The sequence below is a fragment of the Haemaphysalis longicornis genome, unplaced genomic scaffold (genome assembly GCF_048455015.1).
Source record: "Haemaphysalis longicornis isolate Haplotype H1 unplaced genomic scaffold, Haemaphysalis longicornis Haplotype H1 scaffold_12, whole genome shotgun sequence".
NCBI classification, from domain to species: Eukaryota; Metazoa; Arthropoda; class Arachnida; order Ixodida; family Ixodidae; genus Haemaphysalis; species Haemaphysalis longicornis.
This window is the reverse complement of record NW_027526225.1, coordinates 91,186,827-91,209,507: the sequence shown is the minus strand read 5'-3', so window position 1 is coordinate 91,209,507 and position 22,681 is coordinate 91,186,827. Positions and strand designations below refer to the sequence as shown.

General features: G+C 53.9%; 1 protein-coding gene across 2 annotated transcripts in view; it reads right to left on the bottom strand.

The window, feature by feature from the left end:
• LOC144163006 (uncharacterized) overlaps window positions 1–22,681 on the bottom strand; it is a 47,575-nt gene that overhangs the window by 8,221 nt on the left and 16,673 nt on the right. Inside the window, exon 1 of one of the 2 annotated variants that reach the window (XM_077693778.1) lies at window positions 2,057–2,405. The exons of the other annotated variant lie outside the window; for it this stretch is intronic. Coding sequence (XP_077549904.1) covers window positions 2,057–2,337 — 281 coding nt within the window. The 5' untranslated portion in view covers window positions 2,338–2,405. Of the gene's footprint in view, window positions 1–2,056; window positions 2,406–22,681 lie in introns of those variants that run through there. 2 annotated transcript variants of the gene reach the window in all.

The window sequence follows — 22,681 nt, the reverse complement described above, 5'->3', positions numbered from 1 at the left end:
TTTGGGTGGCGGTGAGGTCGTACACTGGAGCCCCAGAACATATTCGGCCCACTGACACTGCCCTTGCCAGCGTATGGGTTGCCGTTTGAGATGCACCACCATACTTATTCGACATACGCGACACTAAGTGTAGCATCGGTTTCCAGCTTGACTTTAGTTGACTTATCCATTGTTTGGCGCTGTTGCGGCTGGCTAGCGGCAATCCCAGAAGCCTGATCCTACCGGTTTCAGATGCAATAGGAATGTCCGATATGTATACCACCTGATGTAACTGGGGAGGTAAACTCTTGCTCCCAAGGACAGCAAGAAATTCTGTTTTGTCTGGCGCTAAGGCAAGCCCTAGAGAGGGCAAAGTGTCCGTAAGGCTGTGGACAGCTGCTTGGAGTTCTGTGATCATAGATTCGATGCAGTCAAAGTCCCGCGCTTCCGTCCAAATAGTTATATCGTCGGCATAGATTGGAAACCTAGCCGCCGTGTCCTTCTCTAGCGATCGCGCTACTCTCGCCATGGCCAAATTGAACAACATCGGTCCAAGGATAGACCCCTGGGGCACGCCCTTATCCAAGAAATAGGTCCTGGGGGTCCATCCCGGAGCCGATGCTGCGAGTTGTACTGGTCGTTGACTTAGGGAGCTCCGAATCCAATTTTGAGCACGCTGGCTGGGGTAAGCCTGGGCCAACTCTTCCTATAGCCAACATCATTACGCTCCCCCTTCAACATCTTTCGTGAAATGGTGTAGCTATACACGTGGCGTGGGCACCAGGTCACACGGATTTCTAGTCTGGGAACCAAGCAGCACACGATGCTGCCAGGGAGAGCGCTTCATTACCTCCCTCCCCTTCTGCCGTCGTGCCTTGCATGAACCCACACCTGGAACTGGATGCTAGGTGTGTTCAACGCAAGATTACCCTATTACGTCAAACTCCTAAAGGATATCTGCCACAGAGCCTTGAAATACCCAGGGTTGCCAAGATATTCATGAATAAAAGCATCGCCAACAGTGCCTGCACGCCCTCTGTTACAAGGAAATGGTACCATCCAAATGGACACCCACCCCCGTATTGCCCTTTTTGCCAAGAGAACGTATCATCTGACCTTCACCACCTCACGTGGGTGTGCAGCCATTTCGCGCTCCAAAGGCAGGCCTTGCTCCGTCACGTCCCTCTGCACCCTCCAAATCACGACATCGATTTTCTGCGAGCACTAGGCAATTATGGTTGGTATACAGAGTGGCCTTGCGAGAATAGTGTAGCCTCGGGGTGACTACCCATACTGCGAAGAGCCTTAATATCATGGACGCAAAATGAGTGCTCAAAGAAAGGACATTCAATTGTGCGACGAAGACCTTTTGCTACCCCCTTCCCTTCACTTCCCATTCCCCCATGCACGACCTCCGGGCCTCCCCTTTCCTCCAATAAAGGCTTGAATCAATCAAATCAAAGAGCTCGCGGCGAGTTAGAACCCGCGTACACACACACGCCCAAAGCTTACAAAGAAAAGTTGCGGACACGTTTGAGGCTGCGCGTGGCAACCATTGAGGGAGTAACAGAGGCAAAAAGGAAAAGGCGCTTCGCCCTGCAGTGCGTGCGCGAAATGTGCACCTGCTTCCGTGGCTCCCACGAAAGAGGAAGGGTGACGAGTGGATGGATGGGGGCACACGAGGAGGTTTGTGTACGGGTTTTTCGACTGCAAGACCGGGCGGGCGTGTCTGTCGACTGTTTAGTGCGGCACGGCTGCCACTAGGTTCGACCGGTACAGGACGAAGGTCCACTGCACGACTACCGATGAGGCTACGCCGCCTACATAATCTTCCTTTCACCTAACCTAACCCAACACCAAATTTGTATTTGGCCCTCATGTGGCTAGGTTAGCTTGGGTTGGGTAGCAGGCGCGGCTTCGCCGGGAATTGTAAAATTCAAGCGCCAAGCATTCTCGAACGACTTTTAGGTTGTTACCCGCACGAAAAAGTGCACGTCGACGGGACTGAACCACGTTTGCAAACCCAAGCATCACCAACCTCTCGCGTTTGCAGCCAAAGTTTGAGCATGGTTCTCACCTTTCCGGCAGTGGCTTCTCAGTTTTTCCGCCACGTAGAAAGTCCCTCCAAAACGCCGATTCTTCAGACGATCCGGACAATGAAGATTGTTGGCGGACCCATTTTGACAGCGGGTGCAATTCGACGCTCTCCCCGGATGACGTCCCCGACGACCACGACGACTGGCGAGCCCACCGCGAGAGCGGGTGCAACTGTAAACTGGCCTTTAATGAGGAACTGGATGAGCTGAGTTCAGCTGGGGCTGCTGAGGGCCCCTTGCCAGCTCCTTCGCGGGACAGCATGATTAAACTCGGCAGTTACGCTCGCACCATTTTAAACACGGCCACAGCACGCACCTGAAAAACGGCGGGAGAAGAACGCGGTACCAATTTATGCGCGGCACAATGCGATGGTGCTGCCACCAGCCAACTACAACAACGCGTGTTTTTAATTTATTTGGTCGTACCTCTTCCTAGTGCAACTAAAAACAAAAAAAAAAGTTCAGCAGGGCCACGCCAGACATTTCCTGTCAAGATATCTTTGGTTAGTTTTGGCGGTAAAATCAAAGGTTATGTCTCGAGCTTGTCGTGCGCACTATGCAAGGGACCGCACAAGACATACTCCAGTGAGTGCAAGGAGAAATTCTTCAGGCCAGACAAACCGGGGAAAAACAAGAACGTAGTTCAAAATCCGTATCACGGTAGTGTACAAGAACCGGGATCACAGCAACAACTGGCGCGAGGAAATAAGAATACACCCTTGGCGACAGGAGCGAGTAGCACCTGCTGTGAAGAGAGCAAAGGGACGACGTCATGCGGCCGCACACACGAGTGGGCGACTGCAGTGACCGGAGCGAAAACCCGGGACAGGGCCTGGGCCAGCTCTCTGCCGGGCAACACTCAGCTGCAGCAGCAGCACACGAAAAAGAAGCAGACGTCCTCAGGCATCCAGCAATCTCTTCAGGCCAAGGATCAAGCCAAAGCACAGAACAGTCAGGTGAGCAGGGACTGGCCTCCCTTACCCCCACTCTCTGTACACACAGAAATACAAACACTCCAGACCGAAAACCAATCGCAAAAGGCAGAAATCAGAGCGCTGCGAGCAGAACTCTCAGCCTTAAAGGCTCAAATGGCGGTACTATCAAAATCCCAACCACTCCGCACGCAGTCACCACCTAGAGATCCCGTTGCCCCTACGTCAACTCCTAGTCACCTCCCTAATACCTCACAGTCCCCTCTTCTGGGAGACGTGTACCAACTTGTCTTACAGGAGTTCAAGGCTTTCAAAGAGGAAGCCAAGCAACATCAAGAAGATGTGCAAACTCAACTCCGACAGATGAGCGAGCAAATTGGAGGTAACCGGCGCTACACTGAAACAGCAATAACGGCACTTCGACGTGAGATGCAGGAAAAACGCAGGAAGCGCATGGCAATGCGAGGACCGACAGAGGATCAATGGTCAGATACGGACTCGACATGCCATTCAGCCGCGAACTGAGGATTTGGCAGTGGAACTGCCGCGGGTACAATCGGAAGCAGTCGTCCCTCCAACTATATGTAGAAAAGGCTGTACATTCCCCGGCAGTCATGCTGATACAGGAAGCGCACAAAATGCCCATCAAGCTTAAGGGATACAACACTTTTCAAACGAACAAAAATACCGCCATTCTCGTGCAAAAGGAACTAGCTGTGTGCCATCATGATGCATTTGACTCGGATACCCCTCACGAATATGTGGAGATACACCCAGCCAAACGGGGAGGGCGTAGTCTACACATCCTGAACGTATACAGCAGCCCGAGCAACCGTAACCCCAATTTGGACTATCTAATCAAATCCTTCCCTACTTCGGCCGGCCGTGGTGCCCGTGTGATGGTGGCGGGGGACTTCAATGCTCACAATGTGGCGTGGGGTTACAAGCGAACGGACGCAAAAGGCAGGAAGCTGGAAGAACTGGCAGCCCGGGAGCATCTCACGTTACTCACCGACCCACTGCAACCTACTAGGACAGGAAATAGCGTCAGCAGGGACTCATGCCCGGACCTGACCTTCGTACGAAATGTTAGGGAGGAGAAATGGGAAAACTTAGGGCAGAGTCTCGGAAGCGACCACTTTATTTTACAGACGAGCATGGACGACGCTTGTGGCAGATGGGAGAGAAGACGTCGAGCTTGCAGACTAACAGACTGGCACAAGTGGAGAGAAGCCAGAGAACGACGGCTTGGGGAACAGGGGGGACCCAACATAGTGGACATCGAGCTGTGGACCTGAGAGCTATTATTGGACGTGGAACACCACACGCGAAAAATCGAAGCTCCAGACGGCGTGCCAGCTGTCGACTCGCACCTTCTCCATATCTGGGATGCCAGAGAGTCGCTCACCAAGAGATGGCGGAGACAGCCCCTCAACCGCAAGCTACGACGCCGAGTGGCCCAGCTCAGTAAGGAGGCAGAAGATTACGCCATAAAGCTTGTTAATCAAAACTAGAGAAAGTTTTGCGACAGCATGTCGGGCCAGCTAGGCGTGGCGAAGACGTGGAAGGTTCTTAAAGCAATGATGGAGCCGACTGCCACGAGGACTGAGCATGCCAATCGACTTGCTAGGCTGGTGCACCAATACCCCGGGACGGACCAAGAACTTATTGACGACCTCAAGGCCAAGTATCTCCAAACAGACCGCCAGGGTGATTACCCAGATTACCAAGGAGAACCCAACGAAGTCTTGGACGAACCCGTCACTATACACGAAATCAAAACTGAACTCGCCAACATGAAGAAGACCACAGCCCCGGGACCAGACCAAATCACAGCGAGAGCCCTCTACAACCTAGGTGAAGCAGACATTCAAGCTTTGGTCGACCATTTCAATCGGGAGTACTGGATCCCTGGTTCATTACCGCAACAGTGGAAAACAGCGGGAATTCGGTTTATCCCGAAACCGGGAAAGGACTTGAAGGTAGAGAATCTTAGGCCCATCTCGCTAACATCCTGCCTGGGGAAACTTTTCGAGCGAGTAATCAACACTCGATTGCAACGATTTCTCGACGGCACAGACCAACTTCCGCACACACAGTTTGGCTTCAGACCACACCTAGGCACTGCCGATGTGCTTTTGCAGGTCTACAGGGACGTATACCTTCACCCAGACCGCATGCAACCGTGCGCGGTGCTAGCCCTTGATTTAAAAGGGGCTTTCGATAACGTCCTGCACTCGGCCATACTACGCACCTTAGCGGAGACTAATTGCGGCTCCAGAACCTACAACTACATCAAGGCGTTCTTACAAGATCGGAAGGCCAAGCTCTCTATAGGGGGACTCGAGTCAGATCTAATTGAGCTGGGATCACGGGGTACACCCCAGGGTGCAGTTCTCTCCCCTTTGCTCTTCAACTTGGTGATGAAGGATCTGCCGCCCAGACTGAACCGGGTGCCAGGCATTTGTCACGCACTGTACGCCGACGACGTCACCATATGGTCAAATCAAGGAACTAGGGCCGACATAGAGGACAGCTTCCAACGAGCGATAGAAATCGTGCAGACCTTCGCCCGGTCCCGTGGCCTGGAGTGTGCACCGGATAAGTCGGAACTACTGGTGGTCCAGCCCAAGAAGCCCAAATACCCGACACAAGACCCCATCAAGCTGCACGTGGATTTCATGCCTATCCCCGCCAGGCAGGAGATCCGTGTCCTCGGCGTGCACTTTTCCAACATGGCACACAATACCACAGCGGTGAGTCGCCTGATAGCGGCGGCCAACCAGGTAGCCAGAATGATCAAGCGAGTGACCTCCAAAAACCACGGAATGAAGGAGACTGAAACCACTAAGCTGGTACAGGCCTTTGTGGTCTCTAGATACACATACGTCGCTCCTTTTCTGAACCTCAAACCCAGAGAGGAGGACAGACTAGACCGGGCTCTTCGTAAGTGCGTCAAACTATCTTTGGGCCTCCCAGTATCTACGTCCAACGAGCGCCTAATGGCTCTGGGGGTCCATAACACCACAAAAGAGCTCATAGATGCTCAGAGAATAGCGCAACAGGTGCGCCTCATGAGGACAAAAACAGGCAGAGCCATCCTAAATAGACTGGACATAACCCCTCCGACCACGGTGCAGGATCGATTCGACATCCCTCGAGAAATAAGAGAACGTGCACCCGGAACACGATCAAGTCCGCAGAACACTCCGGGCCCAATACCTCTCCAAAACGTGGGACTCCCACCCTGCTACAATCTACGTGGACGGTGCCGGCCCCACCAATGGGGTGACCACAGCAGCAGCCTGCTCGTCCAGTGGTAACCCCATTGCAATGGCATCCATCAAAACGACGGATCCGACCCGCGCGGAAGAGGTCGCCATCGCCCTGGCCATCTCTGCCCATCCTCGCGCCATTATACTAACCGATTCCCAAGAGGCTTGCCGAAATTTCCTCAGAGGCAGGATATGTCGCCAGGCCCTTCGCATAATTACGAATCAGCCGCCTGAAGGGGCACAGATCATATGGTTCCCGGGTCATCAGGGACAGACCGGGGGGAATGTCGCCGCGCACGCGTTAGCCCGCGATTCCTTATTCCGGGCGTTCACCCCCGCTGGTTGCCCCCCAGGCAAGGGAGCCAGTTGATCACCTTCACCCCCTTCACTGCGTACCGCCTACAGGGAGATACTGCTTGAACAGAGGCTCGGCAGGAGGAGATTTCCAGCCCCTCATCCCTCGCTCACAAGATTGGAGGAGGTGTTACTCCGACAACTTCACACAAACACACTTCCAATTCCCGCAACCCTACACAAATACTATCCGGACATCTACCCAACACCACAGTGCCCGCACTGCGACCAGACGGGAGATTTACTCCACACGATGTGGCACTGCACACAAAACCCCAACATGAAGAACATCACACCGAACAACAGATCCACAACACAATGGGAGGCCACCCTGCTCAACCCGCATCCAGCTTGCCAGAAATGGCTTGCGGACCGGGCTGAGAGAGCTACTCGTCGACCATTGGCAGCCCCGGATTAGCGGGCCCGACCATGGCTCTGAGCAAATAAAGTTTTTTCTCTCTCTCTCTCTTGTGGTAGAGTGAACGAATAGGGGAGTGGCCCGAGCGGCCGGAGACGGCGTTGAGTTCGGCGTGCCGCGCGCCGTTGTCCACCGCTAGGGTGGCTAGGGGCGCTGGTGCACGATCTCGCAGCCGGTCTAAAGGTGGCTAGCTTAGCCGGTCAGCCGTGCCCGCGCTTATGGTCCCTAGAAATTTTCTAGGGACCCTACCGCGCTGTCACCGCAGCCCAGCGTTGCCAGATGGTGAAATTCGGCACCAGATTTTGTAAATCTGGTGAAATTTGGGGGAGCCTGGTGTTGATGTCCCGGAATAGCTACACCAGATGATATCTGGTGAAAACTGGTGAAACATTTTGTGACATGGCTAGTCACCTAAATTATTCAAATTTACGCCGTTTTGATAGCGGTTTGATTTGTATCCCGTGGCTGCCGCTACATTCTTGCCCACATACACACTCGGTCGCACTAAGAAGCGACCATCGGGGGGACAATTTTCAGCGCGCATTTCAGAGAGGGAGACTCTTTTAGGGAGACTCTCTCTCTCTCGCATGCTATGCGCGCATACGTGAGTTGAAGGAGTGTGAGAGAAAAAGCTACATCACGTGACTTGTAAGGAAGCGTCATGGAGGAAAGAAAAGGTATTCTTTTCTCCATGGGAAGCGTGATGCATGATGCCATTTCTTTTTGCGTAAGGAGTGCGCGCGAGAGAAACAGAACCACGTGACCTGGGAGGATACGTTTTGTGCGATGTGAGTGAGTGAGTGAAAATACTTTATTCGATCATCCGGCGGACGACTATCCTAGCCCCACGTGGGGAGGGTAATCGCGATGCGGCCACACATCATCTCGGCGTGGTGTCCTTTACTCAGCGAGCAGCCCTCACTACTCCCGCCCTCTGGCACCCGCGCCTGCCCCTGTGCTGGGGTGGTAGCGAGCACCTGGCGCTTTCGCTCGGGCGCTGCTTTTCCGAGGGCAGCCGAAATCCACTGGACGGCCCGTGTCTGTTGTTCCCGTTGGTCGCTTCCCGCAGCGGCCGCAAGCCACGGCGGGATCGTCGTCACTGTCCGTGCCTCCCTCGGATTTTGTGCACAGTCCCACAAAATGTGGGCCGCAGTAGCCCTTTCCGATTCACACACGCGACACAAGTCACTCACATATACGCTAGAGCACACGTGTTTCATGAGCACCGGCGTGGGTAGCGACCCAGTCTGCAATTGCCGGAACGTCACCGCCTCGCTTCGGGTCAGGCCCGGGTGAGGCGGGGGCATAGTCCTGCGCCCTAGTCTATACCAGTTCAACACTTCACTATACTCTGTCATCCTGTCTTTGGCTTCGCACCACCACTCCTTCGTCGAGTCGGCCGGTTGGGCGGGGCGGTATGTGAGACCTCGCGCCTCGTTGGCCGTCTCGTTGTGGTTTGCGTTGCCTTGGGCTGACACGTCCCTTCCCATGTGGGCCGGGAACAACTTGATAGTCACCGCTCTGTTCGTTGGGTTCACCGCGCGCAACACCCGCACTGCTGCCACACACACACTGCCTCTGGCGTAGTTCCGCACCGCGGTCCTGGAATCGCTCAGCACGGTCGTGCATCCGGGGTGGGCGAGGGCCAGGGCGATGGCTACCTCCTCGGCCTGATGCGCCGACCGTGTCCACACGCTCGCCGCCGCCTTCGTCTCGCCGGTGACCGCACTGACCACCGCCGCGGCGAAAGCTCCCCTCCTGTCCTGATATTCCGCCGCGTCCACATATACGGCACCGCTGTCTCTGGCGTGGAGGTCGATCAAGGCCCTGGCCCTTGCCGCCCTCCGCTCCCTGTTGTACTGAGGATTTACGTTCTTCGGTATCGGGCACACTTGTACGTGTCTCCGCACACACTCTGGTACCTCCGCTCCTTCCGCAATCTCCTCGTCCGCTCTCCTCAGCTCCAAACCTAGGTTACGGAGCACCTGCCGGCCAGTTCTCGTGCCCGAGAGCCGCTCCAGCTGGGCCGTTCTCTGGGCTTCTGCAATCTCCTCGAGAGTGTTGTGCACCCCCAGTGAGAGGAGCTTCTCCGTGTTTGCACAGTCGAAAAGCCCGAGTGCAGCCTTGTAGGCCCTTCGTATGAGCGCGTTGATCCTGTTGCGCTCGTGTACCTTCCAATTGTGGAAGGCCGCCACATAGGCAATATGGCTCACGGCAAAGGACTGGACCAGCCGCGTTAGGCTGGCCTCCTTCATGCCTTCGGCCCTTCTGCTCGATACCCTCTTTATGAGGCGTATGGCCGTGTTGACTTTGGCCGTTAGGCGGTTGATGGTTTCGCCATTGCCTCTGCCTCGCTCTAGGAGCATGCCCAGCACCCGGATCTTTTCGACGTGCGGGATCACCTGGCCGCCGCTCGTTCGTATCACGATTTTCTCGCTGTCCCTTCTAGGGTTTCGCTTCTTCTTTCTCACTCCCTTCGGTGGCACCACTAGCAACTCCGACTTGCTCGGTGAACACACCAACCCCGAGCCGTCCAGTTGCTCCTCGATGGCGTCCACCGCCGCCTGTAGCGTGTCTTCAATGTGGGCGTCGCTGCCGCCCTTTACCCAGAGCGCGATATCGTCGGCGTAGATGGTGTGCCTGAACTCGCTGACGCGCAAGAGCCGTTCAGCCACTCCGATCATCACTAGATTAAACAGCAGCGGCGAAATGACCGACCCTTGCGTGGTCCCCACGCTGCCAAGCTTCTTCTCCGGTAGCTCAAGGTCGCCAGCGTGTATTTCAACCGTGCGACCCGACAGAAAATCTCTGATGTATCTGTATGATCGCTCGCCCATGTTCAGCCTCGACACCTGTGCCAGGACCGCAGAGTGCGTCACCTTATCAAAGGCGCTCTGCAGGTCCAGGCCGAGCACGGCACGGTTGTCCCTCGTCCTGGTGTTGTCGTCCAAAATTTCGCTCTTGAGCTGGATCATAGCGTCCTGGGTGCCTAGCTTGCTCCTGAGGCCGATGACCGTGTCCGGGTAGAGCCCCGACTCCTCCAGGTACCGCTGCCACCTGTTCATCAGGACGTGCTCCAGCACCTTGCCCACGCAGGACGTGAGCGAGATGGGCCGGAGGTTTCCAATGTCTGGCGGCTTGCCCGGCTTGGGGATCAGGATGGTTTTGGCCGCTTTCCACTGCCGGGGACTAAGAGTCCCAGCCCGCCAGCAACGGTTGTAGTAGTCCGTCAGGCTCGCGATCGCTGACTCGCCGAGATTCTTCAGCACCTTGTTCGTCACTCGATCTGGTCCTGCCGCCGATCTGGTATTGAGGTCATGCAGGGCCGCTCGGACCTCCCATACCTCAATGTCTCTGTCCAGGTTCGAGTTGGCCGCACCCTGGTAGTCCGGGTGATGCACCGTCGGGGTGGCCGGCAGGTACTTGGCGTCCAGGCGTCTTCTCACCTCGTCCTTCCCGCATTCCGTGACCGCTGCGTGCATGATCCTGGTTAGCCGCTCTAACTGGTGCGACTTGGTCCTGGTTTCGTCCAGGAGGTGCCGCAGCAGGGTCCACGTCCTGCCGCAGTGCATCTGCCCGTCCGCCGCGCTGCAGATCAACGTTTATAGATACTTTTTCAGTTCCGCATCTCCCCGCCGCGGCCATGGAGAGAAGGCGGCCGGCCGCGACTCTCGCCACCGCGGCGCTGCGGTTGCGAGTTGCGCTAGGAGAACGAGCGTCGTCTGCTAGCGGGGAGCGCGTTCCGCTCGGCATCTCCGGTCTTCGCCGCTTCTGGCTGCGTACTGCAAAGGTATGACTGTTCTCGGACGTTGCTCATCATTTTGTTGCGGCCGTTGCAGTTCGAGATCTATTCGAAACGGACGGTATTATGCAAGCAGTCGTGTACGTACGCCCAGGGATTTGAAGCCGTGGCTAAAATATCAAGAAATACAGCGTTTTAAATGAACGCTCGCGTAGCAGTGGCTGTCAAGCGTGCACACAAATTCTCTTGCCATGCCGATTGCCCAAATTTATTGCATCACGAATGATATTTCCTCACACGACTGTTGAAGCAGATTCCCGTTCAGTAGACAACATAGGTGATATCGTCCCTGACAACAACGCTCTAAAGGATATCGTGTAGGCCCCCGCTTTCTTTCCGGCCCAGTAAAAAACAATTTGCCGACGCTGCCCCGGTTCTTCTTCGAGTGCTGCCGTTCTCCAGTTGGCTGGGAGCCGTATTGCCGCAGTGTTCTCGTCTATCTGAGAAAAATCGGTGCATTGCTGGGGAACAGGCGCCTTAGAGAGCTCCTCTTGTCGCTCATTGGGAAAGTGCTCTCCTTTTGTAATCACCTAACTCGTGCGCAGACGCTACCTTTCTCTTTTTCGGAGACCGCCGCAGAGTCTGCTTCCTCAACAAGTTGCTGGGCAAGTTGGGAAAATTAACGGAAACTGCACCTTCCTTTGCCCAGTAAGCCCGGCCGATCTCGACGACTTTACGTTAATGATCGCAATATCCTCTTCGAGAAAATGAAGTCCACATACCTTGCGTGTTTTGCTTATCTGGAATCGCTCTTTTTTATTGGGTGAGAAGCTCTTGATTCGATGACGGCGCTAAAAAGTGACACTTCTGAGTGTTCCTTCTGTATCTGCTCGTACAGCCAGGTGCGGAGCACGTTGGCAATGCGGTAAGCCAGGCTCATCAAAGAAAACACAGCGTCTTGACGGAGTCACGAAATCCTCGATGAAATCGGTACTGTTCAATAGCGTCACAAACTGCATGAACACACTTAAAGGGCAACGAATTCGCGCACAGGGGTCAAAAACAAACGCAAACGAAAGGAAGAAACTTGTAGAGACACGCAACTACGCCGAAACTTTGAGCTCAGCCGACTGGAGCACGCGTATGTGCATGCTCTTCTGGAAGTGTGGAAGAACCAAACAAGTGGCAAAAAATTTCGTTGCCTTCTGTTTATTGTAGCTGTTTGCTTTCGAGAATGTACACCATTACCAAATGTGTGTGCCCACCCACGCACGCACAGCAAACATGCGGAGCGCTTAACTAGTGGTTTTCGCCTTCCTGCTCCAGACGGAAGGAAAGCATTACGTAAACCGCATGTGAGCGCTGGGATGTCAGCGCGCAAGAAAAGCTCTGTGCGCTTGAACCTAGAGCAGGCACAGAGAAGAATAATGGGCCCCACATGAGAACGTCCACTTGCCGGAGAGCGCGTGCAACGCCGTGCAAACGCAGCGCGCGCGTAAAAAAAAAAAAAAAAAAAGAATGTCAGAAAAATATAACGTCACCAGAAAAAAAAATACGTGGGGTAACATGTTACGTAGGGTTGGTGGTCACGTGATTTTTTTCGCTCTTGGACTACTTCGCCCTCATGCAAATGTCGGCCCTCCGGTAGCGTTCCGCCCCAGCATCTCGGGTTGTGATCTGGCTGCGTACTCGAAAAGAAATAACTGTTCTCGGAAGTTGTTCAACATTTTGTTGCCGCGCTATTCCAGTTCGCTATTTATTGGAAACTGGTCGATTATGCAAGGAGATGTACGTACGCCCTGTGATTTTTAGTGGGGGCTAAAATACCAAGAAGGACAGCATTTTAAATGAATTTTCGCGTAGCAGTAGCTGTCAACTGCGCACACGATTTCGCTTGGCATGCCAATCACGCAAGTTCGTTGCAGCACGAATGATATTTCCCGATAACCATGCGCAGCAACTGCATGCTTTCTTTATAAAAGACATCCGCGTGCCCTTCGTAGTTTAAATTAAAGAAATCAAATTGTTCCGTGGGTAAAGCTAACCCAAAATCCTGGATAAATTAGGAAGTTTTGCACTGAGATTTAAAATGTATGTTTTATAGTTATATTGAATTAGCATTAGGAATTTTTGTTTTTGTCCATTAGTCTGTTTTGTTTTAATAATAGTTTTTTTAGCATGAGGCTACATTCCGGCCTCCTCCTCACAGTTGTTGATAGATTGTGGGGTTTAACGCACCGACGCAACGCAGGCGATGAGGCCCGCCGTAGTGGAGGGCTTTAACGTGCCCCGAAATCTCGTACACACGGGCGTTTTTGCTTTTCGCCTCCTTCAGAAAAGCAGGCGCCGTGTCCGGGAATCGAGCCCGCGACCTCGTGCTCAGCAGCGCAACGCCTTAGCCACTGAGCCACCGCGGCGGGTCTCCTCACAGTTGTACATTTTGTAAAGGGCATAAGCATGTGCCTCATGCACGATGCATGTGCCCAGCCTCCTCACGAGCATCACTGCTAAAGTGGGCTGGAAAATCCCGTACAGCCGACTGCGAGTTAAGCAAGTCGGCATTGCACCAAGCCCAGCACATGAAAGAAAGCACATCATGTTGATAGAGTCAAGAAATGCTTTCACCCGCGGCCGCACTGTTCAATAGCATTACGAACCAAATACACTGAAAAGGCAAGTTTCTCACACAAGGGCAAAGACAAACGCGAGCGGAAAGAAGAAACTTGTAGGGCAGATACGCAACTACACCGCGGCCGCAAGTTCGCAACTTTGAGCCCAGCGGACCGGCCGCGCACGCCGCCGCAGCCGCCGGCACAGCGCAACTCGCGACCGGAGCGCCCTCTCAGCGCCTAGGGTAAAGTCGCGCCCGCTTTGGAGGGCGCAGTTCCGAAACTGAAAAAGTATCTATAAACGTTGCTGCAGATCTCGTGCCATCGCTGTGCGCACAGTGTTGTGCAGTGGGCCTCGATTACTCTGTTTAGCTCCACGATCTTCTTGCGGAGCTTCCTGTTGGTGCGTTGCGCTTTCCACCTCGTCAGGAGGGCTTTCTTGGCCTCGATGAGGTGGGCCAGTCGGTTGTCCACTCGCTCGATACTGGCATCCGTCTCAATCTCTCTGGTCGCTGCCGCGGCCCGCTCCATGAGCCCCGCCGTCCACTCCTCGATGTCCTCGATCACCCCCGTCTCGCCCGGTAGGGACCCTCGGAAGGCGTTCCAGTCGGTGACTTTGTGCGCCCTGACGCAGTTTCTGGAGTTGGTGGCCGTGTCGCCGCTGCTGAGCGGGACGGCGATCTCCACGATGTAGTGATCGCTGCCCAGCTCGTGCCCCGTGTTCCGCCAGCCAAAGTCCCCCGTTTCCGCATTGTCGCTGCCGCCGCTCCGAACGAACGCGAGGTCCGGCGTCGTGTCTCGGGTGACTGAGTTGCCGATCCGCGTGGGGTCCGCCGGGTCGGTGATCAGGGTCAGCCCAAGGTCGGTCGCGTCCTGCAGGAGGTCCCGGCCCTTGACCAGTGTCCTGCTATAACCCCAGGCCTGGTTCGGCGCGTTAAAGGGGCACTGACACAAAATTTTGAAGGCGAGATAACTTCGGAGATAGATTGGTGGGAACACATATACATCATCTGCAAAGTATCAGCGGCGAATACAGCCTAGAGTATATTTAAAATCAATTTTAAAGTGTGCGAAACGCAACCGAGCAGACAGCAGAGGACCACGCGCAATCGACATCCCGAGGATATTGTGTACATAAACAACGTCCAAACACGTCACGAGTTTGTGTTTGCCGCTTCCGCACTGCCGGCGTTGTTCGCCGGCAAGCCCGGCCAGTCGCTCCAATCGGAGGGCCGGAGGGCGGAGCTTCTGCTCTCGAGAACGAACGACCCGGTCGTTGGCGGCGGTGGCGGAGGCGCCGTAGTTTCGTCAGCTCATCGGGCAGCTGGCCGCGACCAAAGTTCTACAGCGATTCCAGGCACTCTGTTTCTATTACTGTTTATTACCACTGGATGCGAAAACGCGCCGGAGGCACGAAAAGCCCACTGAGCTAGCCGCACGGTCGCTGTGCAGGCGGCGGCCACGGCCGCGAAGTGGCCCAGGCCGGCGCAGGTAGCTCGAGTGATAGCTTGTTACCGCTGCACGAAATTGTCCCCAAGTCCCGATCATGGTGGCTTACATGAGAAAGGAGTTAATGATGCGATGGCGGGCTGCATTAAAAATTGTCATCTGCACCGCTTACGAGAGCGGCACTCGAATATCCGCCGCAGTGCTAAGCCGAACACATCTGTAGGCGGACCTGTAGGCAGACCGGCCGGCTGCTCCCAGCGCGCGTCTTGCCACCCACCGTCTCGAGCGGCGCACGTCGTTCTTTAGCCGCGGTAGCATTTGCACTCGCAGCGCCTGCGTCACATCCACGGTCGCTTTTTAATTAAGCGCCTCACGAGATCAGTACGTGGGGGCATTCGCAGAAACTGCCGTCGATGCGGATTCGACAGTGCTACGGCGACTCTGCTCGGTGATATCCCTCCGACGGTCACGTGGTCAGCTTTGTTCACACAAAATCCACAAAATCCATCATTTCGCGGCACTCGCTGAAACCGAAACTGCGACTGGCCGCATTGAAAATGCCTCTAATTAAACAACCGTCGCACGCTGAAGCAAATGAGGTTTCTACAGGTTATAAGTAGGTCACTAGCTACTTATCGCAACAAAAAAACAAGATGCAAAATTTTTGTGTCAGTGCCCCTTTAAGGTCTCCGCACACGACCAGTCTGTTGCTCGGGCCGGCGATGCGGTTAGCCTTGTGGAGCAGAGCCTTGAATTTCTGTTTCCTGTGTGCCGGGCTGCTATAGACGTTTAGTACGAATGTGCTCTCCTTCCTACTCTTCTTCCCGGTTACCACCTCGACGAAAGTGTGCTCAATCAGGCTGTTCACGCCGAGTACCTCGCGCTCTAGGAAAGTGATGCCCTTTCTCACCAGGGTGCAGGCCCCTCTGCCGGTAGTGTCCCGCAGGCTCGGAGGGCTGACGCTCGCATTGTAGCCTGGGAGCTTGACCTCCTCGGTAAGGGTCTCCTGCAGTAAGATGACGTCGGGCCTCACGGTTGCCTGTTCCAGGTGTTGCTGCAGGACTGCCTTCTTTCTGACGAAGCCTTTACAATTCCACTGCCAGACTAGGAGGCCTCGCGTGGTCCCTACTGCTGTAGCTGATGTTGCTGCTGCTCTTTCCATGCTTGCGGTGGGTGGTGTTGCTGGCTTGGTACTTGTACTCCTGACACCTGCAGCGCCGCCATGATTTGTTGTAGAGCGGTGTCAATGTTCGCAAAGTGTTCGTTGAATGCACTGATTGTCAAGTTGTGTTGCTCTTCCATTCTGTTGAGCCTCTCGTTGATTCTCCGCTCTTTGAGGCTTTCGGTGGCTCTCTTCTTGGGCGCTGGTCCCGCCGCCACGGTCGTCGTCTCGTCTGCGTGTTGCGACGCTGATTCCCCGAAAACCTGCCTTTGACCCTCCGTCATCGACTTGCCACGAACCGGCGTATTCACAGTGGCGAACTTTGCGCCTACTTGAACTATGCGCCTTGCAGCGACCTCGTGGCTTCTCAAAGCGCCAACCGGCCAGCGGGGGTGCTAACAAAAGCAATGCTGGGCGCCCTGCACAACAAGCCTCGGCGGCGTGCCCGCGCCTCATTGTCTTGACCTTTTGTGGCGTGTTGTGAAGAATATTACCACCGAGGGATGCAAGGCGTCTTCGTGGTAGTGCAACATCGCCAGGACAAAGGGGGCTCTGACCCACGGCGCATTGCCACGGCGGGAGCAACCTGGCGCTCACCTGCCCAGGAGAGGAGGGGTCTCTCGTGCGTGTGCGGGTGTGTTTTGCGTGGTGGCGTTCTCATACCAAGATGTAAATACTTGTATATAAAGTTTTCTTCTTCGTCAACTTGCCCATCATGACTGCCCCGGCACTTCACCAACCTCGGCCCACATCGACCACGCTACCATGGTTCGCAACAGTGGAGTCAGCGGTGAAATTCCCAACAGTGGAGTCAGCCCCTGGCTTCCCAACATGCGGCAGCCGGGGTTTGCGCCCGCTCCGCCTGTTGATGCGGCGGCTGCTGTTGTCGCCGCTCGCATTGCCGCTCCTCCGCCAACTGTTGTGTCGGCGTGGGTCGTCCCGGTAGACCCAGCTTGAGCGCCATCACTTCCTTGTTGGACTTGTCCAGCGCTGCCACGAGCTCCGCGACTTTTCTGTTGAGTAACTCGTTTGCTCTGGTAAGCATGACTACGTTCTTCTTGAGTAGCTCCATCTCCTCGTCCCTCTTGTCGCCTTCTTGTCCCCGCTGTTACCTCCACCGCTCGGCCCTGGGCTCTGCTGCAGCGATGTACCCCTCTTCCTAATTCCTGCTTTGGTGGCGTCCGCCCAGCTTACGCGCTCTCCTGACTTGGATCTGCCGCGCTGGCGACTCGCGCTTCGGCCCCTGCTGTTCTTCCTGGAACGTGACGTGCTCCGCTCGGTAGCAGCTGTTGTTGCTCTCTCCACTGGCGTCCTCAGTTCCGAGAACTCGTCTGGGTTCGGCAGCTGCCGTCTTGCACGCTGCTCCTCCATCTTCCTTTCCCACTGTCGCCGGGTCACCACGTAAGGTACCTTGTACCGATGCTTGCAGTCGCGATCGCCTGTTGGGTGTGGCCCCCCGCAGATCCTGCAGTTGACCTTACAGTCGTGCCCCTCGGTCGGGTTGTTAACGCCGCAGTCGAAGCACACTTTAGCACTGGGATTGGGGCATACGTCCCTCCTGTGTCCGACCCTACCACACTGTCTGCACACGTCAATGTGATTGCGGTACAGGCTGCACCGGAGGAGTACCGTTTCATAGCACACATAATTGGGCACCTTCAGCCCCTGAAAGCCTACGATCACCGTTGTCGTATTGCCAATGCGTTGCGCTCCGCGAGCCAGCGGGTTGCGCGGGTGGACGATGTTCCGGTGGATTTCTGCCGGCGTGTCCTCCACTGGAACTCCTCGTATTATTCCCTTCACCGTGCCGTCTGGCGTAGTTTGGTATGCTCCTACCTCATGTACGCGATCTCCAATGCGGATGGACTGAATTCTGGCGTAGCCCCGGGCTCGTCCCTCGTTTGGGGTGCTCACCACGACGATGTTCTGGTGTACATTCGGGCAAAACGTGTCTGCCGCGCCGTCTTCCCTTGAAACCCCCGCTGCCGCGCGAATGGCCGTCGCCACGGTCGCCTGCAGCTTGGCAATGTTTAGGCCTCCCCGAGGCCTGACGACGATTTTGATGTCCTCGCTTGGTAACACATTCGGCATTTTAGACGCCCTTGCCGTGGTGGCGATGACTCTCTTGGCGTACTGGTTCCTTTCTCGAGGCCGAGATTGCCGCTCTGGTGACGCCGGCCGCGCAGCCTCCTTGCCTTGGATCTTAGGTTTTCGGACCACTTGCGTCCAGCCGGAGCCTTATTGAAAATCCTCGGTTGTAATTTCTTCTCCCTCCACTTCTACTTGCATCTGACTAATGCCGGGGCCAGAAGCCGCAAAATCCTCCACCGGAGACGCCGTCTCCCTCGTAGAAGAGGAAGCCATTACGTAACCGCCGCTGGCCGGCTAACCCTTGATTTAGGGTTACCGTGGCGGCCGCCGCTTCGGAACTTCCCGGGGTCGTAAAATGAGAATTAATGGCTTGCCTGGGGAAAATCTGGTCTCCCGGTGATCGCGTGGAGAATCTCTGTCGATTGGTACCAGTTTCGTGGCCTTGAATGCACTTGGCGCGTCAGAGGACCGGTATTTGCTGGAGCCGACGTGAAGCACGACTGCATCGGTTGGCCCCCTGGTGGCTCCCCTTGTGCGATGTGAGGTTTGTTATTGTTTTGTTCCTCTGCGCTGTTTCCCCGTTTCTGGCATTGTATTTGTGCGCGGCGGTCAATGGGAAGCTGGCGCTCTATCCCATGTGGTAGTAGTCAAGCCTTCTATTGCCGCTTCTAGCTCCTAGCTCTCCGCGCAGTTTTTGCTCGCATACGGTGTTGGTTATATTGCTCCCATATGTTCCTGGGGGGGAGATCGTCCTATAGGGACCGGGCAGCTGGACGGGTGGCGCCACCACTCGGCGCTCCCCTCGTCAGTGGAATGAGCCGGTGCATTGGAATACACAGCCTCCCGTTCTTTTTGTCGTGTTTGCTTCGGTGCTTTGTATGTTTTGGTGGCGTTGTGAGCAGACATGTGAGATGAAACGAAGTCTAAACAGATGTGTTGGGTTCCTAGATGCAGTAATGACTACGTAAACTTGTCGGACGCATCTAAAGTTGGGTATCGGCTGCAATGGCATGAGCGCTTTTTGCAACGATCTGCGCTTGGCTCCACCCGTTCTGAGTACGAATAAAACTACTATTATTAGTATTATTTTCTTCTTAAATGCACTAACGGCTACGCAAAATTATTGGATGCTTGAAGGTTGGGGAAGGGCTACATTGACATGAGCGCTTTTTGCAGCGCTGTGCGCTTGGCTCCGCGCGATCTCAGTAGGAATAAAACTATTAGCAATATTAGAATTCATTTCTACCACTTTAAATTATCTTCACTGGTTCCAATGACTACGGTTTCCACGCCAGCCTTAGCGCTGGGATACCTCGATACGTGTGCTTTAAATAGAAAGGCACCTGCATATGAGATGGATTACCGTGTAGCCGCAGAAATGTTGCGGTAGCTAGTTTACACTTTCTGTAACCGCGAGCTTTGTAGCTTCGGTTTTGGTGAGCGACACTGTGACAGCATGGGAGACTGAAAGTTGAAATGGAAATCCCACGTTTGTTGTGGTCATTTTATCAAGAGCCAAAGTTATTCACCAACTCAACAGCCCAAGCTACAAACCATCCCTCCTCCCCTTCCCGTTTTACCACCTGCGTAGAATAAAGGCTGGCACCGATAGTTAAAAAATGTGGCAGTGTTAACGTCAGCCGGTGTTTTTTAATGCTTAAGTATTCTTTACAGAGTACGTAAAAAATCGTGTAATGCCTGTTGAAGACACCAAAAACACGCGATTAGTTGCCTCAAATATGGGTGCATGAGCCCGAGTCCTCCACCACAGACACATTTCCGTCACGCTGGAAAAAGTTTAGATTTGGAGAGGGGGCATGGAAGTTCAAAATTAAACAGCAAAATCATCTAGCCCTCCGTCTAATGATTATGATGGTTGAACACAAAGCTTTCTTCGTGCGAAATCGAATGGGAAATGGTCAAATTCAAAGACGCTGCGATCAAAAGACCAAACTGCGCGCTGGTCAACTTCGACGCTTAACTAGTCAAAGTTTAAATCCAGAAGGCAATTAAGGAAACCCCTACGATAGAGCGTAACGATAAACCATCATCGTCGTTAGACGGAGGTGTGCATGATTTTTCAAGCGTAGGTGGCAGCTTGTAAACCGACCGCAGCATTCAGTTGTGAAGCTGAGTACAGATTTCGGGCACCCTCCTGTCTTGCGTCCTTCAGCCACGCAGGAATTGGTTTTTGAAAAACCATTTACCAACTAGACAGCAACCATTGCAATTCTTGTAAAGCAATGCTTCTCCACGACAAGCAATAACATTCTACTATCATGCGGTATTTATTCTATCAACGATTCCCGATTACTGTAGTAAGAGCATTTCTGTGAAATTAAACACGTTTCAGCCGTAGGTAATGAAGATACGGAAGCGTCGTCCGTCACAATTTCTGCTTTGAGGTAAATCTTCGAAGACACCCTCCAACTTTGTCTTTCGCTTGAGCACGACTTCGGCGCCGTTTCGTCATCAACTGCCAAAGGCCTGCGCCGCAGCATTCCTAGATCTGTTGCACACACCGGCTTTGTGGGAGCATTTAGCGGCAATATACTCCTCGATTCGCGAAACTGCATGCAGACATGAAAAAATTGCATGAAGCAACAAACTTTCACTTCCAGCTTGACTTCCAGCTTGGCGCATTGAGCGTCGTCTGCTATTTGTAAATACTGAGTATGGGCGTAAGTAACACACATGGCATGCCTCGTAAACGTCACATCCACACTCAAGATTTACCGATCTGAAAAATGCGCGTGGGGTTACGTTCGCTTTGCAAGCCGCACCGCAGAAAAACGACAGAAAGCCATGCACAACTACGCTTCGCTGACCGCCACCGGCATTCCACTGACGAGCGGTTCGCCACGGGCGGCGCTGTTCGCTGAAACGACGGTGGTGCCATACAACGGCCGCCCGGTCCCTATAGACACCTTCGCTGTTTGTAAACAAACATGAATGCGCCGAACGGTTCGCCCCAGAAGACTTCCGGTGCGGCACTTCCGGTAATGCTTTCTAATGGTCGCGGCCGTTGCGGCGGTGTTTGCCTGGTGTGTTTGAGTTTGTTGCTGCATTATTTCTGCCGCATTCCTTAAGATGTGCTTAGAGCGACGTCTAGCGACTACATGACTCCTACTGTGACAACACTATTAACAAAGTCGTAATGATGAACACCACTTTTTCACATAAGAACGGGTGTGTACGGTACGCCACTTCATATAACCAACCCCTACGCTTTATCACACGTATTTTAAGCTGCCTAAAACGGGATAGTTGACACTTTCAAACGTTTGGCACACATCACGATAAATCGCTTTCTACTGCGCCTGTGTCACAATGGGCAGTTTTGATAGAGAGCGGCGCCGATCGGAACCGGTCGCGATCTAAGGTGTTCAGTGTGACTGAGATAACAAAACGTACTCATTATGTGATGACGTCAGGTGCGGCTGAGTCACGAGAACGACTATGGTTTACCGGCGACTACGCTATTCAAGAATCAAACTTTCAAGTTAACCTACATGTAGTCCGCGCTCACACCGAAAGGTAAATTAGCTGGAGTGCGACGATTTCCATTGGCGGCAACACGACAAACTACGAGTCAGTTGCTCGCACTGATGAAAACCCACTCGCAGGCGTTGCTCTCATAAAAAGCAAATGTAACGGCGCCACTGTAATTAGCGTGGGCAACGCGACGTACGCTGTGCGGCGATTCATGCGGAGTGCGGCTACTTTGGTGTCCCGAGTGTTGTTTCGAACAGTACACATAACTGATCAATAAGCCTCTAACCACAAGAAACACCTTTACAATGTATTTACGACGTTAGCCAGCTTTACTATCCAACTAAAGCGTCACCGCGGTTACTGTTATGCGTGGGACACGACGGCGTCCGACGTGTTCCTTGTAATTGGGGACCTTAGACTAACGTCTGAGCATCGCCTCTGTGCAATTGAAGCATACGTTGGGTTAAGAAAAATCTTTTTGTTGATTGTAGGGTTTAACGCGCCGACGCAACGCAGGCGATGAGGCGCGCCGTAGTGGAGGGCTCCGGATTAATTTTGACCACCTGGGGATCTTTAACGTGCGCCGAAATCTCGTACACACGGGCGTTTTTTCTTTTCGCCTCCATCAGAAAAGCGGCCGCCGCGGCCGGGAATCGAACCCGCGACCTCGTGCTCAGCAGCGCAACGCCTTAGCCACTGAGCCACCGGGGGGGTTAAGAAAAATCGAGCGCTACAAACGAGGACAGAAAAAACGAAGAACGACAAGACAGATGCGCTACTAACAACTGATTTATTCCAAGGAAATGCAGGAATATAAGTAGCGTGTCTACAAACGCACAAACATACCCAAAGGATAATAGATCTAAAAAGGATACTATAAAAACAAAATAGCCACAGCTGAAGACCACAATCACACCTTTTTATCGCATGTTGTCTAGGATGCGTGTCTCCTTCGAAAACAGTGATAGCGATGTTTCACTGATACAGCCTGCGCTGTTTTTTCGGATAAAATACGCTTCGCGCAGTTCTCGCACCACGTTGGGTTTTGCTTGCCTTTGATGAAGTGGGCAGAACAAGTC